Source organism: Gorilla gorilla, chromosome 23 (genome assembly GCF_029281585.2).
Source record: "Gorilla gorilla gorilla isolate KB3781 chromosome 23, NHGRI_mGorGor1-v2.1_pri, whole genome shotgun sequence".
NCBI lineage: Eukaryota > Metazoa > Chordata > Mammalia > Primates > Hominidae > Gorilla > Gorilla gorilla.
Genome location: NC_086018.1, coordinates 19758298 through 19777656, shown reverse-complemented (window position 1 = coordinate 19777656; position 19359 = coordinate 19758298). Strand labels below are relative to the sequence as shown.

At 47.8% G+C, this 19359-nt stretch overlaps 1 protein-coding gene across 1 annotated transcript; it reads left to right on the top strand.

Annotated features, from left to right (window-relative positions):
• Window positions 1–560: 560 nt before the first annotated feature.
• LOC115931973 (DNA topoisomerase 3-beta-1-like) lies at window positions 561–7974 on the top strand. Its single transcript, XM_031005690.3, has 3 exons — window positions 561–761; window positions 865–946; window positions 7410–7974. Exons 1-3 carry the CDS (start codon window positions 561–563, stop codon window positions 7889–7891), a joined length of 765 nt encoding a protein of 254 aa, XP_030861550.3. The 3' UTR covers window positions 7892–7974.
• Window positions 7975–19359: the final 11385 nt, after the last annotated feature.

Below are 19359 nucleotides of genomic sequence, written 5' to 3'. Positions count from 1 at the left end.
TTTATTATCACTTATTTATTTATTATTTATTACTATTATTATTTTGGAGACTGGGTCTCGCTCTGCCACCCAGGCTGGAGTGCAGTGGTGTGATCACAGTACACTGAGGCCTTAAACTCCTGGGCTCAAGCGATCCCCCCACCTCCACCTCCAGAGATGCTGAGATTACAGGCACACAATCAACTTGGCCAGCTAATTTTGTGAGTTTTTTTGTAGAGATGGGGTCTCACTGTGTTGCCCAGGCTGATCTCAAATGCCTGGACTAAAAGCAATCCTCCTGCCTCAGCCTCCCAAAGTGCTGGGACTACAAGTGTGAGCCACTGTGCCCAGCTAATATTTTTTTTAATGTGGTAAAATATACATAACATAAAATTCAGCATTTTAACCATTTTTCGGTATGCAGTTCGGTAGCATTGAAAGTAGCCACATTGTCATGCTACATCACCACCATCCATCTCTGGAATGATTTATCTTTTGAAGGGACTGAGGAGCTGGGAGCACTGATTGCAGGAAGGATCTCATGAGGACTCAGCTGGAGGAAGTTGGGCACTGCAGTCTCCATGACTGGGGGCAGCAGCCTGAACAGTGCCGACCACAGCGCACACGCAGAACCAGGAGCCCTGGAGCCCCACCGTGTGCCCCACCGTGCAGCCTCCTCAGCCGCCTTCAAACAGCTGCATCCTCAACAGGTTGTGAGGCTCCAAGGAGGACAGGAAAAGATGATCTCTAGGTGCCAAGATGAAATTGCACACTGGCAAAAGGTAAAGGGGGACTGTAATACCCTCCAAGAGTGACTCCAAACCTTGCCCAATAGGCTGTCTTATGAGCTCATGGTGCCAACTGGGCCTCTTGCCTTCATACCAGGAAGGCTTGTGGATACCAGCAAAATCACTCTTCTCCTCGGGGACAACTGGTTTTGCCAGTGCTCTGCAAAGCAAGCAGTGGGGTTAGTGGAGCATAGGAAGGAGTGTGTGAGGAAAGCACTATATGACTTTACAAAACCCAGGAGAAACTTTGAATCTAAAGTTGCATTCACAGCAGATCTGCAGGGATGGGGTGATGGGGATGGAGATCTTGTTGACCTAAGAAAACATGTTCAAAACAAGTCTGAATTAAAGAGAAAACCCTGGATTGCACATAAACATGATTCAAAATCCAAAACCTCAGGTTTTGAAAATGATCTCAAGTCCAAGGATGCTTTACTTACAAATGAGGAACTGTAGGCTCGACTGGAAGAACTGGAGAGGCAAGAAAACCTGCTGGGTGAACTCAACCATGATCCTGGGGTGGAGTTCACAAACAGAGGGGAAGGGGCTGGGTGCAGTGCCTCACGCCTGTAATCCCAACACTTTGGGAGGCCAAGGCAGATGGATCACAACATCAGAATTTCGAGGCCAGCCTGGCCAATATGGTGAAACCCCGTCTCTACTAAAAATAAAAAAAATTGGACAGGCATGGTGGCGGGCACCTGTAGTCCCAGCTACTTGGGAGGCTGAGGCAGGAGAATCGCTTGAACCTGGGAGGTGGAAGTTGCAGTGAGCCGAGATCACGCCACTGCACTCCAGCCTGGGCAACAGAGTGAGACTCCATTTCAAAAAAGAAAAAAAAAATGGAGGGGAACAGGGAAAAGGTGGGATCTCTGATGAGACTATGGGCTTCCGTACTTGGGGGAATTTTCATAAGGACATTTTAAAGTCAAAACTAACGCAAGGTCGAAGGCAAGGTCAAGGGAATGATTCCAAGCACCATCCCCACTCTGAACACTGCAATGATGGCAGTTCAGGAGATGAAGATGAGTCTTCACCAACAATCTATTTGTCCCACACCACTGAACCCAGAAAAGTCCATATAGATACAGAAAAAAAACAGGACATTAGTTTTCAGTGAAAGGAAAGAGGGAGCTAGACATGCCTGGGACCTGAACCCTGGAGATGGTCAGTTTGTCCTGGGTCACCCCGTTATCAGAACACTGGTGGATATTTACAGAATATTTGTGAGCCCTGCAAATGAGGAGCATGGCCCTCAGAAGTCCACCATGAGAGCAGGATGCAGAAAGACCCTCGTATGGAGTGGCGCTGGAGAGACGCAAACCACTGGCCATGACGATCCAGGGGTTTCGATGAACCCTGGCTGTGAAGCAGCCATTTGCAGAGAGACTGAAAAATCCTCTTTGGAGAAGAAAGAAGAAAGAGGACATCCTCAGCCAGAGCTCTCACCCTCACCAGGAACAGGAGAGGCTTTTCCTGGGATTGTGGTAGAAAAATAATTCTTACCTCCATCTCTGACGCCACACCATGCCTCTGTTCTTCAGGTGTCACCTACCTTCCCAGAGAGAAAAGATGCTATGTCAGAAGAAGCTCCAAAGAGGATTTCAAAATTCAAAGCTGCCGGACTAAATCTGAGACACTAGGTCCTGTCGTGATATGCAGGTGCATTCCTCCAGGCCAAGGGTGTTTGTTTAGAACATGAAATTCAAGATGACTCCATAGTGCCTGGGACAACACATCGTGGGTTAACTCATCTGTGCTATGAAAAGAATTAAATACATTTCGCACACTTTAGTATTCAGAATTTGTTGTTGGTTGTCTTTCATAAGATTAGCATCGCTGGGCGCGGTGGCTCATGCCTGTAATCCCAGCACTTTGGGAGGCTGAGGCGGGTGGATCACCTGAGGTCAGGAGTTCAAGACCAACCTGACCAACATGGAGAAACCCCTCTCTACTAAATATACAAAAAGTAGCCGGGCGTGGTGGCGCATGCCTGTGATCCCAGCTACTTAGGAGGCTGAGGCAGGAGAATTGCTTGAATCTGGGAGGCAGAGGTTGTGGTGAGCTGAGATCAGGCCACTGCACTCCAGCCTGGGCAACAAAAAAAAAAAAGATCAGCATCTTGGCCAGTAGTGGTGACTCAACGCCTGTAATCCTAGCACTTGGGGAGGCCAAGACAGGAGGATTGCTTTAGCTCAGGAGTTTGAAACCAGCCTGAGCAACATAGTGAGACCCTATCTCTAAAAACAAAACAAAACAAAACAAAACAAAAAAAAAACTATTTGTATTTCCTAATCCTCTCTGTATCATTCCAAGCAAGCACTTTGAAGAATTGTGATCATGTTCATCATTCTTGTGTTTTAACCCAAATGAAGCCCCATTTTTTAAACAATAGTTACTTTGATACTCTTCATTCACTATGGGTATTTTAAAGAAAATCTTAAAGTTAAAATTTCAAATACATTTCACAATTCTCTTTCATTTACAAATATATTGTTGTAATTTTTGCCACTTAAAAATTCCAAATAATCACTCAAACTGTGGTGAACTCTAAAAAGAAAGCTGTGACTGGGTGTGGTGGCTCACCCCTATAATCCCAGTACTTTGGGAGGCCGAGGTGGGAGTATCACTGGAGCCTAGGAGCCTGACACCAGCCTGGGCAACATAGTGAAACCCTGTATCTACAAAAAAAATACACAGATTAGCTGGGCATGGTGGGGCATGCCTGTGGTCCCGGCTAGTCAGGAGGCTGAGGTGGGATGGCCTGAGCCTGGGAGATCATGGCTGCAGTAAGCCAAGATCATACCACTGCACTCTAGCCTGGGCGACAGAATAAGACCCTGTCTCAAAAAAAAAAAAAAAGAGAGAGAGGCTGGGGACAGTGGCTCATCGTGTAATACTAGCTCTTTGGAGGCCAAGGTGGGCAGATTATCTGAGGTCAGGAGTTTGAGACCAGCCAGGCCAACATAGTGAAATCCTGTCTCTACTAAAAACACAAAAAAATTAGCTGGGCGTGGTGATGCATGCCTGTAGTCCCAGCTCCTCAGGAGGCTGAGGCATGAGAATCACTTGAAACCAGGAGGCGGAGATTGCAGTGAGCCAAGATTGTGTCACTGCATTCCAGCCTGGGTGACAAAGCGAGACTCAGTCTCAAAAAAAAAAAAAGAAGAAGAAGAAAGCTGGAACCTCAGAAGAGAGATTTTTTGAAATAATTGTTTATAAGTAAGTTTGTATATGTGTGTGTGTAGAGAGAGAGAAGAATTGGTGAGACTTGGCATAGGATGGGCTGTTGAGTAAGAGAGAGGACACAAGTGTAATCCAAGGTCCTTGAATGGGAGCTGAAGTACTTGTGGAGTCATTTACTAAGATGGGAATGTCGGGGAGAGGATAGAAGTAGAAAGGCCAATAGCCTGGCAGTAGGAGTTATAAAAGGAGATAAAAAATAGAGCAATGAATATTTGAGGAATTAATAGAGCTCTTCACAGCCATTTTAAGTCTTTTGTCATCAGAGATGGTTGTTTTACTCCGATGCTTTTCTGAAAGCTCTGGCAACCAGCTACGGGCCAAAGTGCTTCATCTTCAACAAGAAGGGACTGTCTCAGGGATAGACAGGACGGCCTATGGCAGGTATTCTGGGGTACAGGCTTTTGGTGGCATTGCTTGAATAACTTTGAAACCACAGCCCTGCACTGAGCCAGCTCTCCAGAACACTGGTTGAGAAACATATGAGTTCATGTAACTGCTGACCCAAAATCAAGCAGAACAAGAATTAAGTGCATGGAACTTAATAAACTGGAAGCTGGGTCTGCCCCTAGAAATTTGGGGTTCTAGTGCTGCTGCTCAGCCATCAGGGGTCACTGGACTGTTTGGGGTGATTGATCCAGACTGCTGGAGAAAAGTCAGGGTTTTTTCTTTTCTTTTTTTTTTTTTTTGGTGTTTTTGAGACAGAGTCTTGCTCTGTTGCCCAGGCTGGAGCACAGTGGCACGATCTCGGCTCACTGCAGCCTCTGCCTCCTCCCAGGTTCAAGAGATTCTTGAGTCTCAGCCTCCCAAGTAGCTGGGACTACAGGCGTGTGCCACCATGCCTCGCCAGGGTTTTTTTTTTTTGTTTTTTGTTTTTTTGTATTTTTAGTAGAGACGGGGTTTCTTTATGTTGACCAGGCTGGTCTCAAACTCCTGACCTCAAGTGATTTACCCACCTTGGCCTCCCAAAGTGCTGAGATTACAGGCGTGAGCCAACGTGCCCGGCCAACACCCCCATATATATTGATAGAGTTATTTGGATTGAGGCCTCTAAAATCTTAAGTCACTGATTTTCCTTAATCCCCTGAGCCTGCAGAAGTGGACTAAACTCAGCCGATTCAGAGCTAAACTCCTTTGTTTGCAGAGGCTTCTCTCACTAAGACAAAATATGCCTTCTTCACCATCTTGCCCAATTTCCCTCTTGGCCTAGAACTAAGGTTAAGTCCCAGCACAGCACAGCAGGAGATGTGCTCATTTTGAGAAGGGAGAAAAGGCTGGGTGAGGTGCCTCACATCTGTAACCCCAGCACTTCAGGAGGCTCAAGGGGATAAGGAAAATCAGGAGGATCACTTGAGCCTAAGAGTTTGGGGCAGGAAGATCACTTGAGCCTAGCAGTTTGAGACCAACCTAGGCAACATAGCGGAACATTCACTTCTACAAAAAAAAAAAATTTTTTTTTAATTAGCCAGGCTTGGTGGCTCACACATGTAGTCCCAGCTACTCAGGAGACTGAGACATGAGGATCACTTGACCCCAGGAGGTCAAAGCTGCAGTGAGCCATGATCATGACACTGCACTCCAGTCTAGGGGACGGAAGAGACCCTGTCTCAAAACATTTTTTAAAAGGGGAAGAAAAGGGACTACACCCCAGAGGAGCCGTAAGACCTAACCAGCAGGTACCAGCAGGAGTCAAGGGACTAGGCATGGGACTGGATCATGAGGGTGCGTAATAGAGGGGGACCAGAACATGAAGATTAGATAAGGGTGAGTTTTATTGATGTGGGAGCATTCTGCCATCTGGGCACCCCACAAAATATCCCATTGATTGACTGTGTTGTTGACATCATGCTAGTTGAGTTAGTTTAGTAGGAAATGGCTAGCATGTTGGAGGCCTTCATAAGAAACATGCACTATAAAGGGTAGGAGATAATCTGTATGAAGATTCAGGGAACTGTCACGTGAGTACAGTTTTGAGTGCCTAAGTGGTCAAGGCAGGATGGGTCAGATCGTCCAAACATAATGCCTGGCAGAACTCTTCAGATTTTGGGAACAGCATGTTCCACTTCTGGCCTATGTCGTTGGTCTACAGAAGGCTGCCACCTTTGAATGCAGCCTGGCGTAGAAAAGTCATCTGCTGCCTGACGAGGCTGCAGTGAAAACAGCCCTGCTGCTTGGGCCATAAGATTCGGCAGAATTTAGGGGACTGGAGGGGTCGGTGGTAAGAAAAGATGCCATGTGGAATTTGCAGTGAGCTCCAGTGGGAGAATCACAGCACAGGCCCTTCAGCCCTGCACTTAGCAGGGCTAAGTGCAGTCTGCAGTAATGAATTACATGTGTTTTGTAAAACAACTTCTGCAGTGCTGTTGGCCCTGGCGGAGGACCATGAGATACCTGTTGACCACACATTCACATCTGCCTATCACAAGGTAAGTTGTGTCAAGCCCACCAAGTCTTAAAGTTGGTTAGGCCCAACAGCAATCCATTGTTGAACAGTAGCATCAAGGTGAGTGCAGCCGCTCCCTCCTGTCCACAGGTAGCTGCAGTCTCTGTTCAGTGCCAACCCCTGCCTCGCACCAGGCTGGACTCTGAGGGGACCCCTCACCCTGGCCTTTCCTGCACTCATTGGCACTGAGACGAGAGACCCTGGATGTAGCTGGGGCACTGCTTAGGCCTCAGCCAGTGGTGCCACCCTCTCTCTGTGTCAGAATCGAGCAGGCAACCCTAGTCCACCCTCGGGACCTGGGCACAGGTGTGCAGTGCTCCCTCTGGAGCTGAGTGAGCAAGAGGATGCAGCAGTCGGGGGACCCACCCGGTGAGCGGGCACCCCCAGTCAGCGTCCACCACTGTCCTCCATCCTCATCCTCGTCCTCATTACTGGAGGAGGGAGCGCATGTCCAGGCAGGCAGGACAGAGCACCGAGCCAGACCAGGAATCAGCGGGAGTGAGGCGTCTGCCCACATTCACCGTGTGCTCTGCAGAAAGCCCCCTCAGGCCTCAGTCTGCACCCAGGCTGCCGGGGGAGTGAGACCCCATCCCTGCCCTCCTGCTGCCGCCAGAGTAGCTGACAGGGTGGTCCCATGTGGCCCAGTGACATGAGGGTCATGTGGCATTACCAGTAACAAGCTGGCAGCAAAGCAAAGGGGGGATGGAGTCAGCTGAAACCCACTGGGATGGCGCCAGCGAGGGGCCTTGAAAGTTGAGGAGGTTTCAGGTAAGCAGAAAACGGGGGTAATGGCAGCCAGGAGCCGAAACATGAGCAAGGCTGTCCCCAAGAGCAAGGCCAAGAAGAGTTCCTTCTGCTGGGACGAGGGATCCAGGAGCTTGAGGCATTGGGAGCAGGCAGCAGAGGGCAGGTGGGCACAGTGGGCGTGCCTTTACAGGGCTCCCTTCTCCCACCAGGCATGGGCTGCAACGAGTGTATGCACCCCTCCTGCCAGCACTCGATGAGCATGCTGGGCATCGGCCAGTGCGTGGAATGTGAGAGCGGGGTGCTGGTGCTGGACCCCACCTCGGGCCCCGAGTGGAAGGTGGCCTGCAACAAGTGCAACGTGGTAGCGCACTGCTTCGAGAACGCCCACCGCGTGCGAGTGTCCGCCGACGCCTGCAGTGTCTGTGAGGCCGCCTTGCTTGATGTGGACTTCAACAAGGCCAAGTCCCCACTCCCGGGCGATGAGACGCAGCACATGGGCTGCGTCTTTTGTGACCCCGTCTTCCAGGAGCTGGTGGAGCTGAAGCATGCGGCCTCCTGCCACCCCATGCACCGCGGTGGACCAGGGAGAAGGCAGGGTCGAGGGCGGGGCCGGGCCAGGAGGCCCCCTGGGAAGCCCAACCCCAGATGGCCCAAGGACAAGATGTCAGCCCTGGCCGCCTACTTTGTATGATGGCCCTGTCCTCCCTCACCCAGGCTGCAGTGCCATGCAGACACCTCATGGCACTTCAAACTATTAAAATGCATTTTATCTTATCCAGAGCTGGGGCCCCTTTGCTGGTGCAGCGATGTCAGAGAGTTACCGTGTCCCTAGGCACCTGTGGGGCCCTCTTTCCCTCTCCGAAACCCAACACGTCTCCCTTCAGCCTGCATACATGTGCCCAGAGTGCTCCCTGCTATCCCTACACCCTGGCAGTACGGGCAGGGATGCCCCAACCCTGAAGCCCTGGGGAATAGACCCAGTTTGCACTCACACCCCATCTCAATCCGTGCTGCTGATGGTAGCTGTGTGCACAAGCAGTGGCCCTGATGCCTTAAGGAAGGCGGCCTTGACAGCTGTGGCTCCGGCAGGAGAGGAGTCTAGTGGAGCAGGTGGGGCTGGGAGACCCCCTCCCCGGATCTGGCTTATGAATCCCCTTGGTCTTTGCTGCAGCCCCCTGCTCAGGGCCACCCTCTTGACCCCACGCTTCTCCGTCCCCTGCTCCCTGCTCCCATCTCTGAGAAGCCCTGTACATGGTGCCCGTGTGCATCTGGCAGCTTCCCAGGGCCTGCTGCAATTCTTCTTCTCACAACAAGCCCTTATGGTCTTAGAGGCAGCTGGGTGCCCCCATGGAACCCATTCACATGCCAGGTTTAGAAAATACCCTGTAGGCCAGACTGCCATGTGGTGCCAGGTGCTGGTGGCAGCTGCCCTCTGACCTCAGTGCCTTCTTGTGCTCCCCTCCCCAGCCACCCGAGGAGAGACACCTGTGCGGGATCCACTGTGTGTTGGAAACTCCCTCCACACTCCGCCCATGCCTCATTGAGTGATGACAGGAGCTCAGCAAAACAGCTTTCCAGACTGTTCAGTGGGACCTTTCTTTGAGGGGCAGGTCGGGAATGTTTCGGACTCAGACCCGCCCCCGCCCCAACTCAGTAGTAGATTCCCAGGCCGCACCAGGACTTATATGAGAGCTCCTGTAAGGAAACCCAGAGCCCACCAAGCATACCCCACCTGGACCCCCTTCCTGGAGGCCCTCACAGGTTAACACGGGGGTTCCCTGGAACACAGTTTGGAGAGCTACTCGAAGCCGAATGAAAATACACAGAGACGTGGGGAACCACATAGAGGGTCCTGGGATGTGTCTCAGAAGTACAGGCTTCAGGAAGGAGGGGATGCTCTCAGAGCTTCTGCCCCCTCCCACCCACTCTGGTCCCATTCTGGGGCCCTAGCAAGGCCACACCTGTTAGGTCCCCAGTGCAGGGCTGTGACTCTGCTCTTCCACCCACAGGGCCCAGTGGACCTGGAGCCTTCTCCGCAGAAGGTTTCAAGACCTCCAGGACCCTTAGGTTATAGGGCTAACTCAGGCTTGGAGGAGCAGAGACGGTTCCTAGGTCTTAAACCCAGACCACCAAGTCCTTCCTTACTATGCTTCTGCACTGCGCTTTCAGCCACAGGCAGGGATAATCACAAAGTGTTCCTTTATTTTCCTCTGCAATTGTCCCTTGTGTGTGACCCTCCTTCAAGGCCCTTGGCTTCCGCAGCTTGATTCTGCACTCCGAGTCCATTCACCTTCTCCCATCCAATAGCATCCAACCCCGCTGCTACTGCTGCCAACCTGGCCTTGGGAGCAATGAGGACAAGGAAGGGACAAGACCCCTTTTAGGCCAGAACTGCCTTCAGATCAGCCACGCTCCATGGGACTGTACCTCTGCCCTGGAGGCTGGAGAGGTCAGTGGCTGCAGACTGTCTCAAGGAGCCCCTGGCCCTGCCCACCTAGCCAGGGGTGCAGCCTTGCCAGAGAAGCAGAGTCTGTGGCTGGGTGGGTGATATTGAAAGATTCCTTTCACCAGGGTGGAAGCCAGGATCTGAGGCGTGATGGAATGTGGACAGTGAGGCAGTGACAGCGCCACAAGGCAGGAGTCATCTCCAGGCACGTCCTTGGCCTGGAGCCCATAGGGACAAGCTCCTGGTGGTGCCTCACTTTGCCATCCTCTCTAAGCTGCAGACCTTGAATGGAATCAGTGCTCAAGAGTCTAATTGGGCCCCCTCTGAGGATGCCTGAGGGAATATCAGCTTTTTCCGCACCACACTGCACTTTACAGTGTGGGAGGGCCTGCCCCACGCACCACCTCACCTGTACTGCAGTTCTCAAACTTCACCCTATAGCCATTCTGTTGTAGGTGATCTCAGGGGCAGTTTGAGAAACAGTGGCTCAGGGTCTCACAGCAGCCCTCTGAGATAGGTTGGTTGCTATTGTCCCGATTTTTTCTCATCAAGAAACTGAGGCTCAGGTGAGCTAAGGAATGTGCCCAGGGCCACTGTTTATAAGAAGTAGCCTCAAGCCTTGCTCATGGTTACTGCCCTGACAGGGATCTAGGAAGGAGTGAGCAGGAGAATGGGATGAGGCAGGACCCTCCGCCCCAGCCCTGCTTTCTCTGCCCAGACACCTCCTGCCTTGCAGACCCAACCCCACCCTAGATGGTTTCCTTTCCAGTCACCCAGCTGCTAGTTCTCCAGGTTCCTGGTCTCCAGGTTCCTCCTGTTAGAGAAGCATCCCAGAGACATTCATTCCTGGCAAGGATGAATGGTTTTCCATCTCCCTTAGGGTGTCCAGACTCTCTGCCCACACCTTCATAATTTAGTTCTTTATTTATACTTTCATCAAATTCTATTTTAATTATACCAGATATTTCCCCCGATCACTGATGAATATCTTCTAATTATAATTGGATTCCTAATAAACTTATTTGGTAAATAAATCTCCTGTGTCATGTGCACGTCTTGGGAAGGAAATTGTTGCCCACAGAAACGTGAGGAGGCTCAGAATGTGCTATTAGCAATGATGCAGACATTCTGCAAGTGATAGTTGCGTGGAAGGGCTGCTGCAGACTCTCACCGTAGGGCATACATGGCTGAAGCTGTCACCACCAGTGCTGGCTGTTGTCACAAACAGCAGGGGCCTAGTGGGAGCCCAGGCAGCACAAGCAGAGGGGGTTTTCCCATTGGCCTAGAGCACAGTGTAAGCCATGCCCTGTCAGCCCATCTGAGAAAGATGATCTGCTCCATCCTCAAGGTGAAGGCCAGAGAGGACCAAATAACTTGAGATTCTGGAGGAGCCTCTCAACCCAGAGAATTGTCTGGGGACCCCAGAGGCCTGGTACTCATTTTAGCCTGAGCATAATCTCAGAACATAGTTGGAGGGCTCCCTGGATTCTGTAGGGAAAAGAAGGTATTTTTGCCACCGATATGAAAGCCGATATGCTCTGAGTGCAGGTGAGTGTTTGATCTGCATGAAGACGCTGGGAGTGAGGACACCTGGGTCAGCCCAGCCTGGAAGAGGGAACCTGGAAATGCAAACATTTACATTGTTGGAGCAGGTGCCAGGGTTAAGCTGTTGGCAAGTCTGAGCCAGAGGGGCTGACACAAGCTGGGAACTGCCCCAGGTCTCTAGGCCTTTTCCCTACATGTGCAGGGAGTGAGGACAAGCACGAGAGGGGTCCAGGCCATGGTGGACACAGCCCCCTTTGGTCCAGTGGGATGGACTGAGTTTATTACCTGCTGTAGGCCTCAGCCAGGAGGAGCTGGTCATGCAGGTGTGGCCCCAGCTGCTATCTGCCCCACCTCTCCCTGAGCACTGAATAAGGATCTTTTGTTGAGGGTCTTGTGGGTAGGAAGGGCCAACAGGCAGTGAGACTCTGTCTGCCTCACGGAAGGACCTGGGAGGGAAAGCTGCTGGGACAGCTGGTAGGCCTGTGAGCAGGGGCTCTGCTAGGCTAGAGAGGACCCTTCTCTGAGTGCCCATCACAGTCCAGGCTCACTGGAACTAGAGGACACCCCTACTGAGCCCTCCATGAGAGCACCCAGTGCAGTCCTCGGTGACCCTGACATCCTCAGTCCATCTTCTGTGTTCTCAGGGGGTCTAAGACTTCCTGTCATCTGACTGGTCACTGTCATTCAACAAACAGTAATTGAAAAACCTGAATGGCCAGTGATGTGATCAGCTCCAAAGTACTTTATATTAATATATTCTACATGTTTATGGACAACACACTATCAAACCACGAAAAGACATGGAAGAAACTTAAATGCTTATTAGTAAGTAAAAGGAGCTGACCTGCAAATGACATGATATGTGATTCCAAGTATATTACAGTCCAAAAAGGGGGGAAATAATTTCAAGTATATTACAGTCAAACAAAGGAAAAAAGTAGAAAAGTCATCGACTTCCAAACGTTAGGGGAGAGAGAGAGATGAATCAGTAAAGCCAGAAGATTTGTAGAGAAGTGAAAATACACTGCATGATACTGTAATGGTGGATATATGTCATTATATATTTGCACAAACCCATAGCCATAGGATGTGCATCAGCGAGAAAAATTCCTTAAGGAAAATACTGACTTGTAGTGATAATGACCTGTCAATGTGGTTCATCAGTTACAGGACATGTACATTTCTGATGGGACCCGTTGATAAGGGGGAAGGCTGGACATGTGTGGAGCCAGGGAGGATAGGGAATATCTTTCTACCTTCTTCGGTATTTTGCTATGAACTTAAAACTGCACTAAATTAGTGGCCAACAAAACTGTGGAGAAATGCTCATCATCACTAATCATCAAGATATGCAAATCAAAACCACAATGAGACGCCATGTCACACCAGTCAGAATGGCTATAATTAGAGTAAAAAAACAACAGCTGATGGTGAGGCTGTAGAGTAAAGAAAACACGTATACACCGTTTTTCAGCCATTGTGGAAAGCAGTTTGAAGACTTCTCAAAGAACTTAAAACAGAGCCACCATTTGACCCAGCAAACCCGTTACAGGGTATCTATCCAAAGACAAATAGATCATTCTACCCAAAGGCCACATGCACTTGTATATTCACCACCACACTATTCACAATACCAAAGACATGGGATCAACCTAGGTGCCCGTCAGTGGTGGGTTGGATAAAGAAAATATAGTTTATATACCCCATGGAATACTATGCATCCATAAAAAGGAATAAAATAATGTCCTCTGAAGCAACATGGATGCAGCAGGGGGACATAATCCTAGGCAACTAACACAGGGACAGAAAGCCAAATACCACGTGTTCTCATTTTTAAGTGGGAGATAAACATTGAGCACGCATGGCATAAACATGAGAACAATAGACACTGGGCACTGCTAGGAGGGGGAGGGAGAGGAGGGAATGGTGTGAAAAACTACCTGTTGGGTACAATGCTCACTACCCGGGTGCAATACACCCATGTAACAAACCTGCGCGTGTACCTGCTATATTTAAAATAAAAGTTGAAATTTAAATTAAAAATATGTATTAAGAGCAATTTAAAAAGATAAAATTATATACTTCAACATCACACAATATACCCTTGTAACAAACCTGCACGTGTGCCACCTGAATTTAAAATAAAAGTTAAAATTTTAAAAATAAAAAATAAAATAAACATATTAATGCAAAATTTTAAAATAAAATGTTAACTCATTCTGGGAGGCTGAGGCAGGAGGATCGCTTGTGCCCAGGAGTTCGAGACCAGACTGGGCAATATGTTGAGACAAATAAAATTTGTTTTTAATTAGCCAGGCATGGTGACACCCACTTGTAATCCCGGCTACTCAAGGAGCTGAGGTGGGAGGATCACTTGAGCCAGGAAATTTGAGGAACGAACTGATTTCAACACCAGATTTACACATTTATACACCATTGTCAAGTGGGATTTATACTTAAAATAATGGTTGGGTTCAACATTAATAAAAGTTTTGGTATAATACCATATTATTATATCACAACCAAAGATCATATTGTATCAATAGATTTTTAATGTGTTTGGCAAATTTTAACATCTATCCCTAATAAAAATCAGGTAAGAATACAGAAACAGATAAATTTGTTTATGATATGGTAACACACATGCGTGTGCACGTGTGCATGTGCACGCGCGCACACACACACACACACACACACCTGTCTTGGTCCGGAGTCAGCATCTTACTGCATGGAGGACATTTTCCCTGAGATCAAAAAAATGCAAAGGTACCCCTTACCTCACTCATTACTCATCATTGCTCTGAAAATATTAGACTAGAAAATTAAATAAAATGTATTAATGGGTAGATGTCTGCCCTGATGGGAATAGACAGTATGAAAGACCAAATGCATTTTATGGTCTTAGATCTTTGGGTTCTTGTGCCAGAAATGACAGCACAAATATCCCCAATGAGCCCATGTTGGTCACAGGTGATGAAAGGGGGGCAAACCACTGGGTAACACACGCAGAAGGGAGAACCTTAGCCCACTTTTCTCAGGGCCAGGAGGAATATTTCAGCTCTGAGGCTGTTACCCTAGGTCTGCGATGATGATCATCCTCCTGCTCAGGGTGCAGCACAGTGAACAGCCATCAGCACCTTCAGAGTGCTTCAGGATGGAGCTGCTGGTGCCAGACTGCATCAAAGCTACCCACATTTCTCGAGCTTCCCTTAGTTCTGACCAAGTGACCACAGCACTGACACAGAGTCCAGGGCCACAGCTCACTTGTACCTTGTGAGCCAGAGCAAGAAGGCAGGTCTTGTGTGACCTCAGCGGCCTCTTCCCCTAAGCCCATGACAAATATCCCTTTTATAAAGAACTGAGGGAGAAAGGCCCCAGGGTGTGGTGGGGACACCTCAGAGCTCTGTCTCCAGAAGCTCCACTGCGGGGAGGATGGCCACAAGCTGTGTTGTATCCCCTGGCCAGGCTCTCCTAGGAACAGAATCACTCCATCCATATGCACCCTGGGTTCTCACCGTGTATCAGCACTTCCTGAACCAGACTTGGGCAAAGACTTTAAAGAGGTAAGAGAGAGGTGCCTCAAATCTAAAGCAACGCAATGGGAAAGGCAGACTCAGGAGGTGACAGGGTAGTGGGGCCTCATGGGTGGAGAAAAGTCACACATCAGTGGGGACACTGTTTGGTCAACTTCCCTAGAGTCAGCTGAGTGGTTTACCAGCTGTCTGCACACTAAATTACACAGTAAGTTTCCCAGGTGTTACTACCCAACAATAGAGTGAGAAGGATCCTCCATGCATTCATCACTGGAAGAGTGATGCTCTCATGCGTGGATTTTTATCTTGATGGAAAATTATCCTGAAAACAGCTATATAGGTGTTTTCTTTTTCTCAAAATGTCAACATCTCTGTCAACTGTACCCCAAAGCTCCAACTTCACCTGCTCTCTCCACACACTGCCCATGGCTGTTAGAGGACAGTGATGAGTCGAAAGAAGAACACGCATGGGAACACTGTTTTGAGTGTGTGGGTGTTGAGATTACACAGTAATGTGGGGCCCAGGAGGCCTCAACCAAATGTATTGGACATGTTTGGATCTGGAGGAGTCCAGGGATCCCTGTGACAGAGGGGAAGGGGATTCTAATGAGAAGACAGGGCGTGAGCAGGCCACAGAAGGGAGGGGCTGCTGGTGGCCCTGCTGAGTGGATTCTCAAGGCCAGAGAGCAGCACCCTCGGTGGCTTGATCCCAGCATCTTCAAATGGAATGGATAAGAAAACTCTGGAATAATAAATATTTCCTTAGTTAAACCTAGTGTTTCTTTTTTACTAATTGCTAGTGCATATGTATGTTCATGCACTAGTATTATATATATGTAACTACTAATATATCAACAATGATGTTCCCTACACACATTTGTTAATAAGGCAGGCTTGCTAATTTCACTTCATGTTCCTATTTTTAACAGTCCTAAATAGTGTACACTATTGTGAATGCATCCCTTGTCTTTTGGGGGGGTCCAGTTTAAACAGTGCTCTGTGAGGTCCCCACATGTTCAGTGAGGCCAAGGGAGCTCTTGAGTTTTTATCTCACTTCCCCACTGGCCTGAGGCACTGTGTGAGCACTGAGGCTGCTGTCCCATGCTGAGCAGTAATAGTCAGGCTCGTCCTCAGGCTGGAGTCCAATAATGGTCAGGGAGGCTGTGTTTCCTGACCTGGATGCAGAGAATCTCTCTGAGATCCCTGAGGGCCGGTTGTTATTCCTGTAGGATAGGAGTTTGGGAGGGTGGCCCTGGTGCTGCTGCAGCCAAGCTGCTCCTTGGTTGCCAACATTGTTGCTGTTCCCGGTGCAGGTGAGTGTGGCGGTCTGTCTCAAGCCCTTGGACACCGAGGGTGGCTGAGTCAGCCCTGCCTGGACCATTGACACTGTAGAGGGGACAGAAAGGAATGTGAGAGCAGGATCAGAGTCCACTGAGCCAGGGAGTGGAGGAGCTGGAGCAGAGGTGGGTGTGGATCCCTCGGTAAGGTCCACTCTCACCTGCAGAGTGAGTGAGGAGGGTCAGGAGGAGCAGAGCCCAGGGCATGGTGCAGATTCCCACTATGCTTGCTGAAGCTCTGCTTGGAGACTGGGCTCCCCTAAGTCTCTTTTTTATAGCTCCCAAAGCCTTCATGGGGGTGGAGTCACAGCATTTAAATAAGATCTTGCTCTCTGACTTTTCCCGGGCCTCCATGTGCTGGTTACTCACAGATCCGAAGCAGAGAGGGAGGAGATGAGCTGACCCAGGGGTGGAGGTGGCCTGGCTCATGGTGACCCCTGTCCCCACAGGTCTGTGTTGCAGCCCAAACCGAGTCTCAAGAGCACCCTCATGGCTAAACTTCCCTGCAGGTTCTGAGTGGTTTCCAGGCTGGTTGGGGCCATCTCAGGAATTTCTCCCACTGTCCCACTCTGTCCAAGATCCCGAACCTTTCTTACCTCTCGGACACAACTGGGCCATGGTAACCAGAGAGTCACTGATTATCCTGATCCTCTTCTGAAGCTGCTCATGGTGTTGGAGAGGGACCCAGGGACCATGAGAAATCTAAATAAAAGGGGTTTCTGGCAAAGCAATGCCCTTCTCACTAACAATGAGCTGCAGAGAGCTTGTCATCCACTGCATCAGCAGCTCATGTAGACTCGCTTTACTTAATCGTCTGTTACCACCCCCAAATCAAGAATATTTTTCTGTATTAATTTTTTGGAATTTAATTACATAATATTGTTAGTACTTTTATCACTAGACACTAAAACCCTCTCTATGGATATATTTCATTTTTTAGCCATTATACGTGTCTCCATCTCTTCCTAAGACACCCATTTATGTGAAATAATGTGCCTCCAGTCTACTTTCCAAAAAGCCCGTTATATAAGCTTAAAGAATTCGTTATGCATGTTTCTGCTTTAAAATAAGTGGCACATTGTTTTTTTCTTGAGAGCTTTTGATTTTGTTTAATTTGGTGGGAGTTTGTTGTTATTGTTTTTCAACTGATAATTATATTTTTATTCGCGTCGCATAAGAAGTTGTATTACTTCCAACTGGCTAGCATTTTATCTTCTACTTGTGTTATAAATTCCACTTGTGTTGAACACCTATGTTGCTTCCAATACTTTGCTCCCAATAAGGATCTCTTTATAAACATTTCCTTGTGTCTCTGTATAGGTGGACTTCTGCTTGACAGTGGCAAACACACTTCTTGTGTGCTGAGGAACTTTTCTCCAGATGGCAGCACTTGTTTATTCACCCAGCTGTGAGGGTTTGTGATTCCCAGCATGCTCACTGGAATCTTAGTTTATTTTATTTTGCAATATCATTTTACTGTTCCACACTCTCAATGACTTCATACTTCATTCAGAAGTAAATCCACAGTTGTCAAAGCACCACGTGAACCCACAGTATCTGCCTCCCTCCCTCCCTCTGCCAACTCTCTGACCACGTCTCCTATGCTCTGAACTAACTCCTTTCCTCCCTCTCTACCCACCGTCTCTCTCCTGGCTCAAGTCAGAAGATGATGATGGGCCATGTGTGAGATTGGATGGGACTAGGGTAATGGGCTGTATCGAGGGGGCAGGCTAGAATCTTGGATCCGCACAGCCACCTCTGCTTATACCTACCTACACTCCTTCTCAAGGACAATATTTTAAACATAAATATAAACATAATAGAATGGATACAACCTCACTAGTCACTGCTAAAATGTTTTGAGTGTCTTCATGTAAGAGAAAATTTCAATATTGATCATTGTCTCTTATAGTAGTGAGCTTTGACACTATTTTTTATGTGTACTGTGTATTTCATTGTTTTTTAAACCCAGAGTTTATAGATTTTGATATTTTGTCAACATTATGAACTGCTACATTTTAAAGTGATTTCTGAAAATATATGAGAGAAAAAGAAATGTTGATATGCTACTTGCACATATGATAACATTTGTATTTAACAAGCTTTAATTCAACAATGTGTAAGAACATCAGAATAATATAATGCCTTCTTGGTAGATAAACATAGCAACCAAAAAATACAAATTATTTCGTATTTTTTGAATTAAATTATTGTATTTAAATGTTTTACACTTTTGCTTATTTCTCATATTGCTAGAAAAATATGTTATCCAATATCTTTATGGGCCATAAGCATTCTATTGTTCCACATTAAAAATAAAATGATTCTAGTGGTTCAACCTTAGGGGTATCTTTTTTTAGATATAAACGGACATTATTAAGAAATTAAAGAAGTATCCTATATTCCCATATTTCTTAATTTGTCCTTGTGTGTGTATACACACATGCATGTATATATATATATAAATATATACACACATGCATACACACAAATATACATAATATATGTCTATATATGCACATGTATATGCATATGTGTAGATGTACATATCTAGATATTTAATAAAGGAATGATGGTTAGAATTTCCTGAAAATTCATAGAAAAGGCAATTTTTGTTGTTAAATTACTTAATAATGGGAACGAGAGACACTAAATAAATAGCCCTTGACACAAAGCCGTCTTTTTTTTTTATTTTACTTTAAGTTTTAGTGTACATGTGCACAACGTGCAGGTTTGTTACATATGTATACATGTGCCATGTTGGTGTGCTGCACCCATTAACTCATCATTTACATTAGGTGTATCTCCTAATGCTATCCCTCCCCCTCCCCCCACCCCACAACAGGCCCTGGTGTGTGATGTTCCCCTTCCTGTGTCCGTGTGTTCTCATTGTTCGATTCCCACCTATGAGTGAGAACATGCGGTGTTTGGTTTTTTGTCCTTGCCCATAAAAAATTATGAGTTCATGTCCTTTGTAGGGACATGGATGAAGCTGAAAACCATCGTTCTCAGCAAACTATCACAAGGACAAAAAGCCATCGTTCTCACCCTGAGCATGTTGCCCAATTTTTATCTCCCTCTTCCTTTGTGAATCTTTCCATCAGAGATTCTCCTCTTTGATTCCTGTCCCCTGATAGGGCGTGCCACCTCGAGCCACAGATCTTTCAGGAAACACGGGACTCAGGCCGCTGAAACAACGAGGATAACAAGGTGACACTATGCATAGTGTCCTTCTCTCACCTTCACCTTTTATGGATTATTCCCGGCTAGGACCACAACTCACACATTTCCCCCGCTC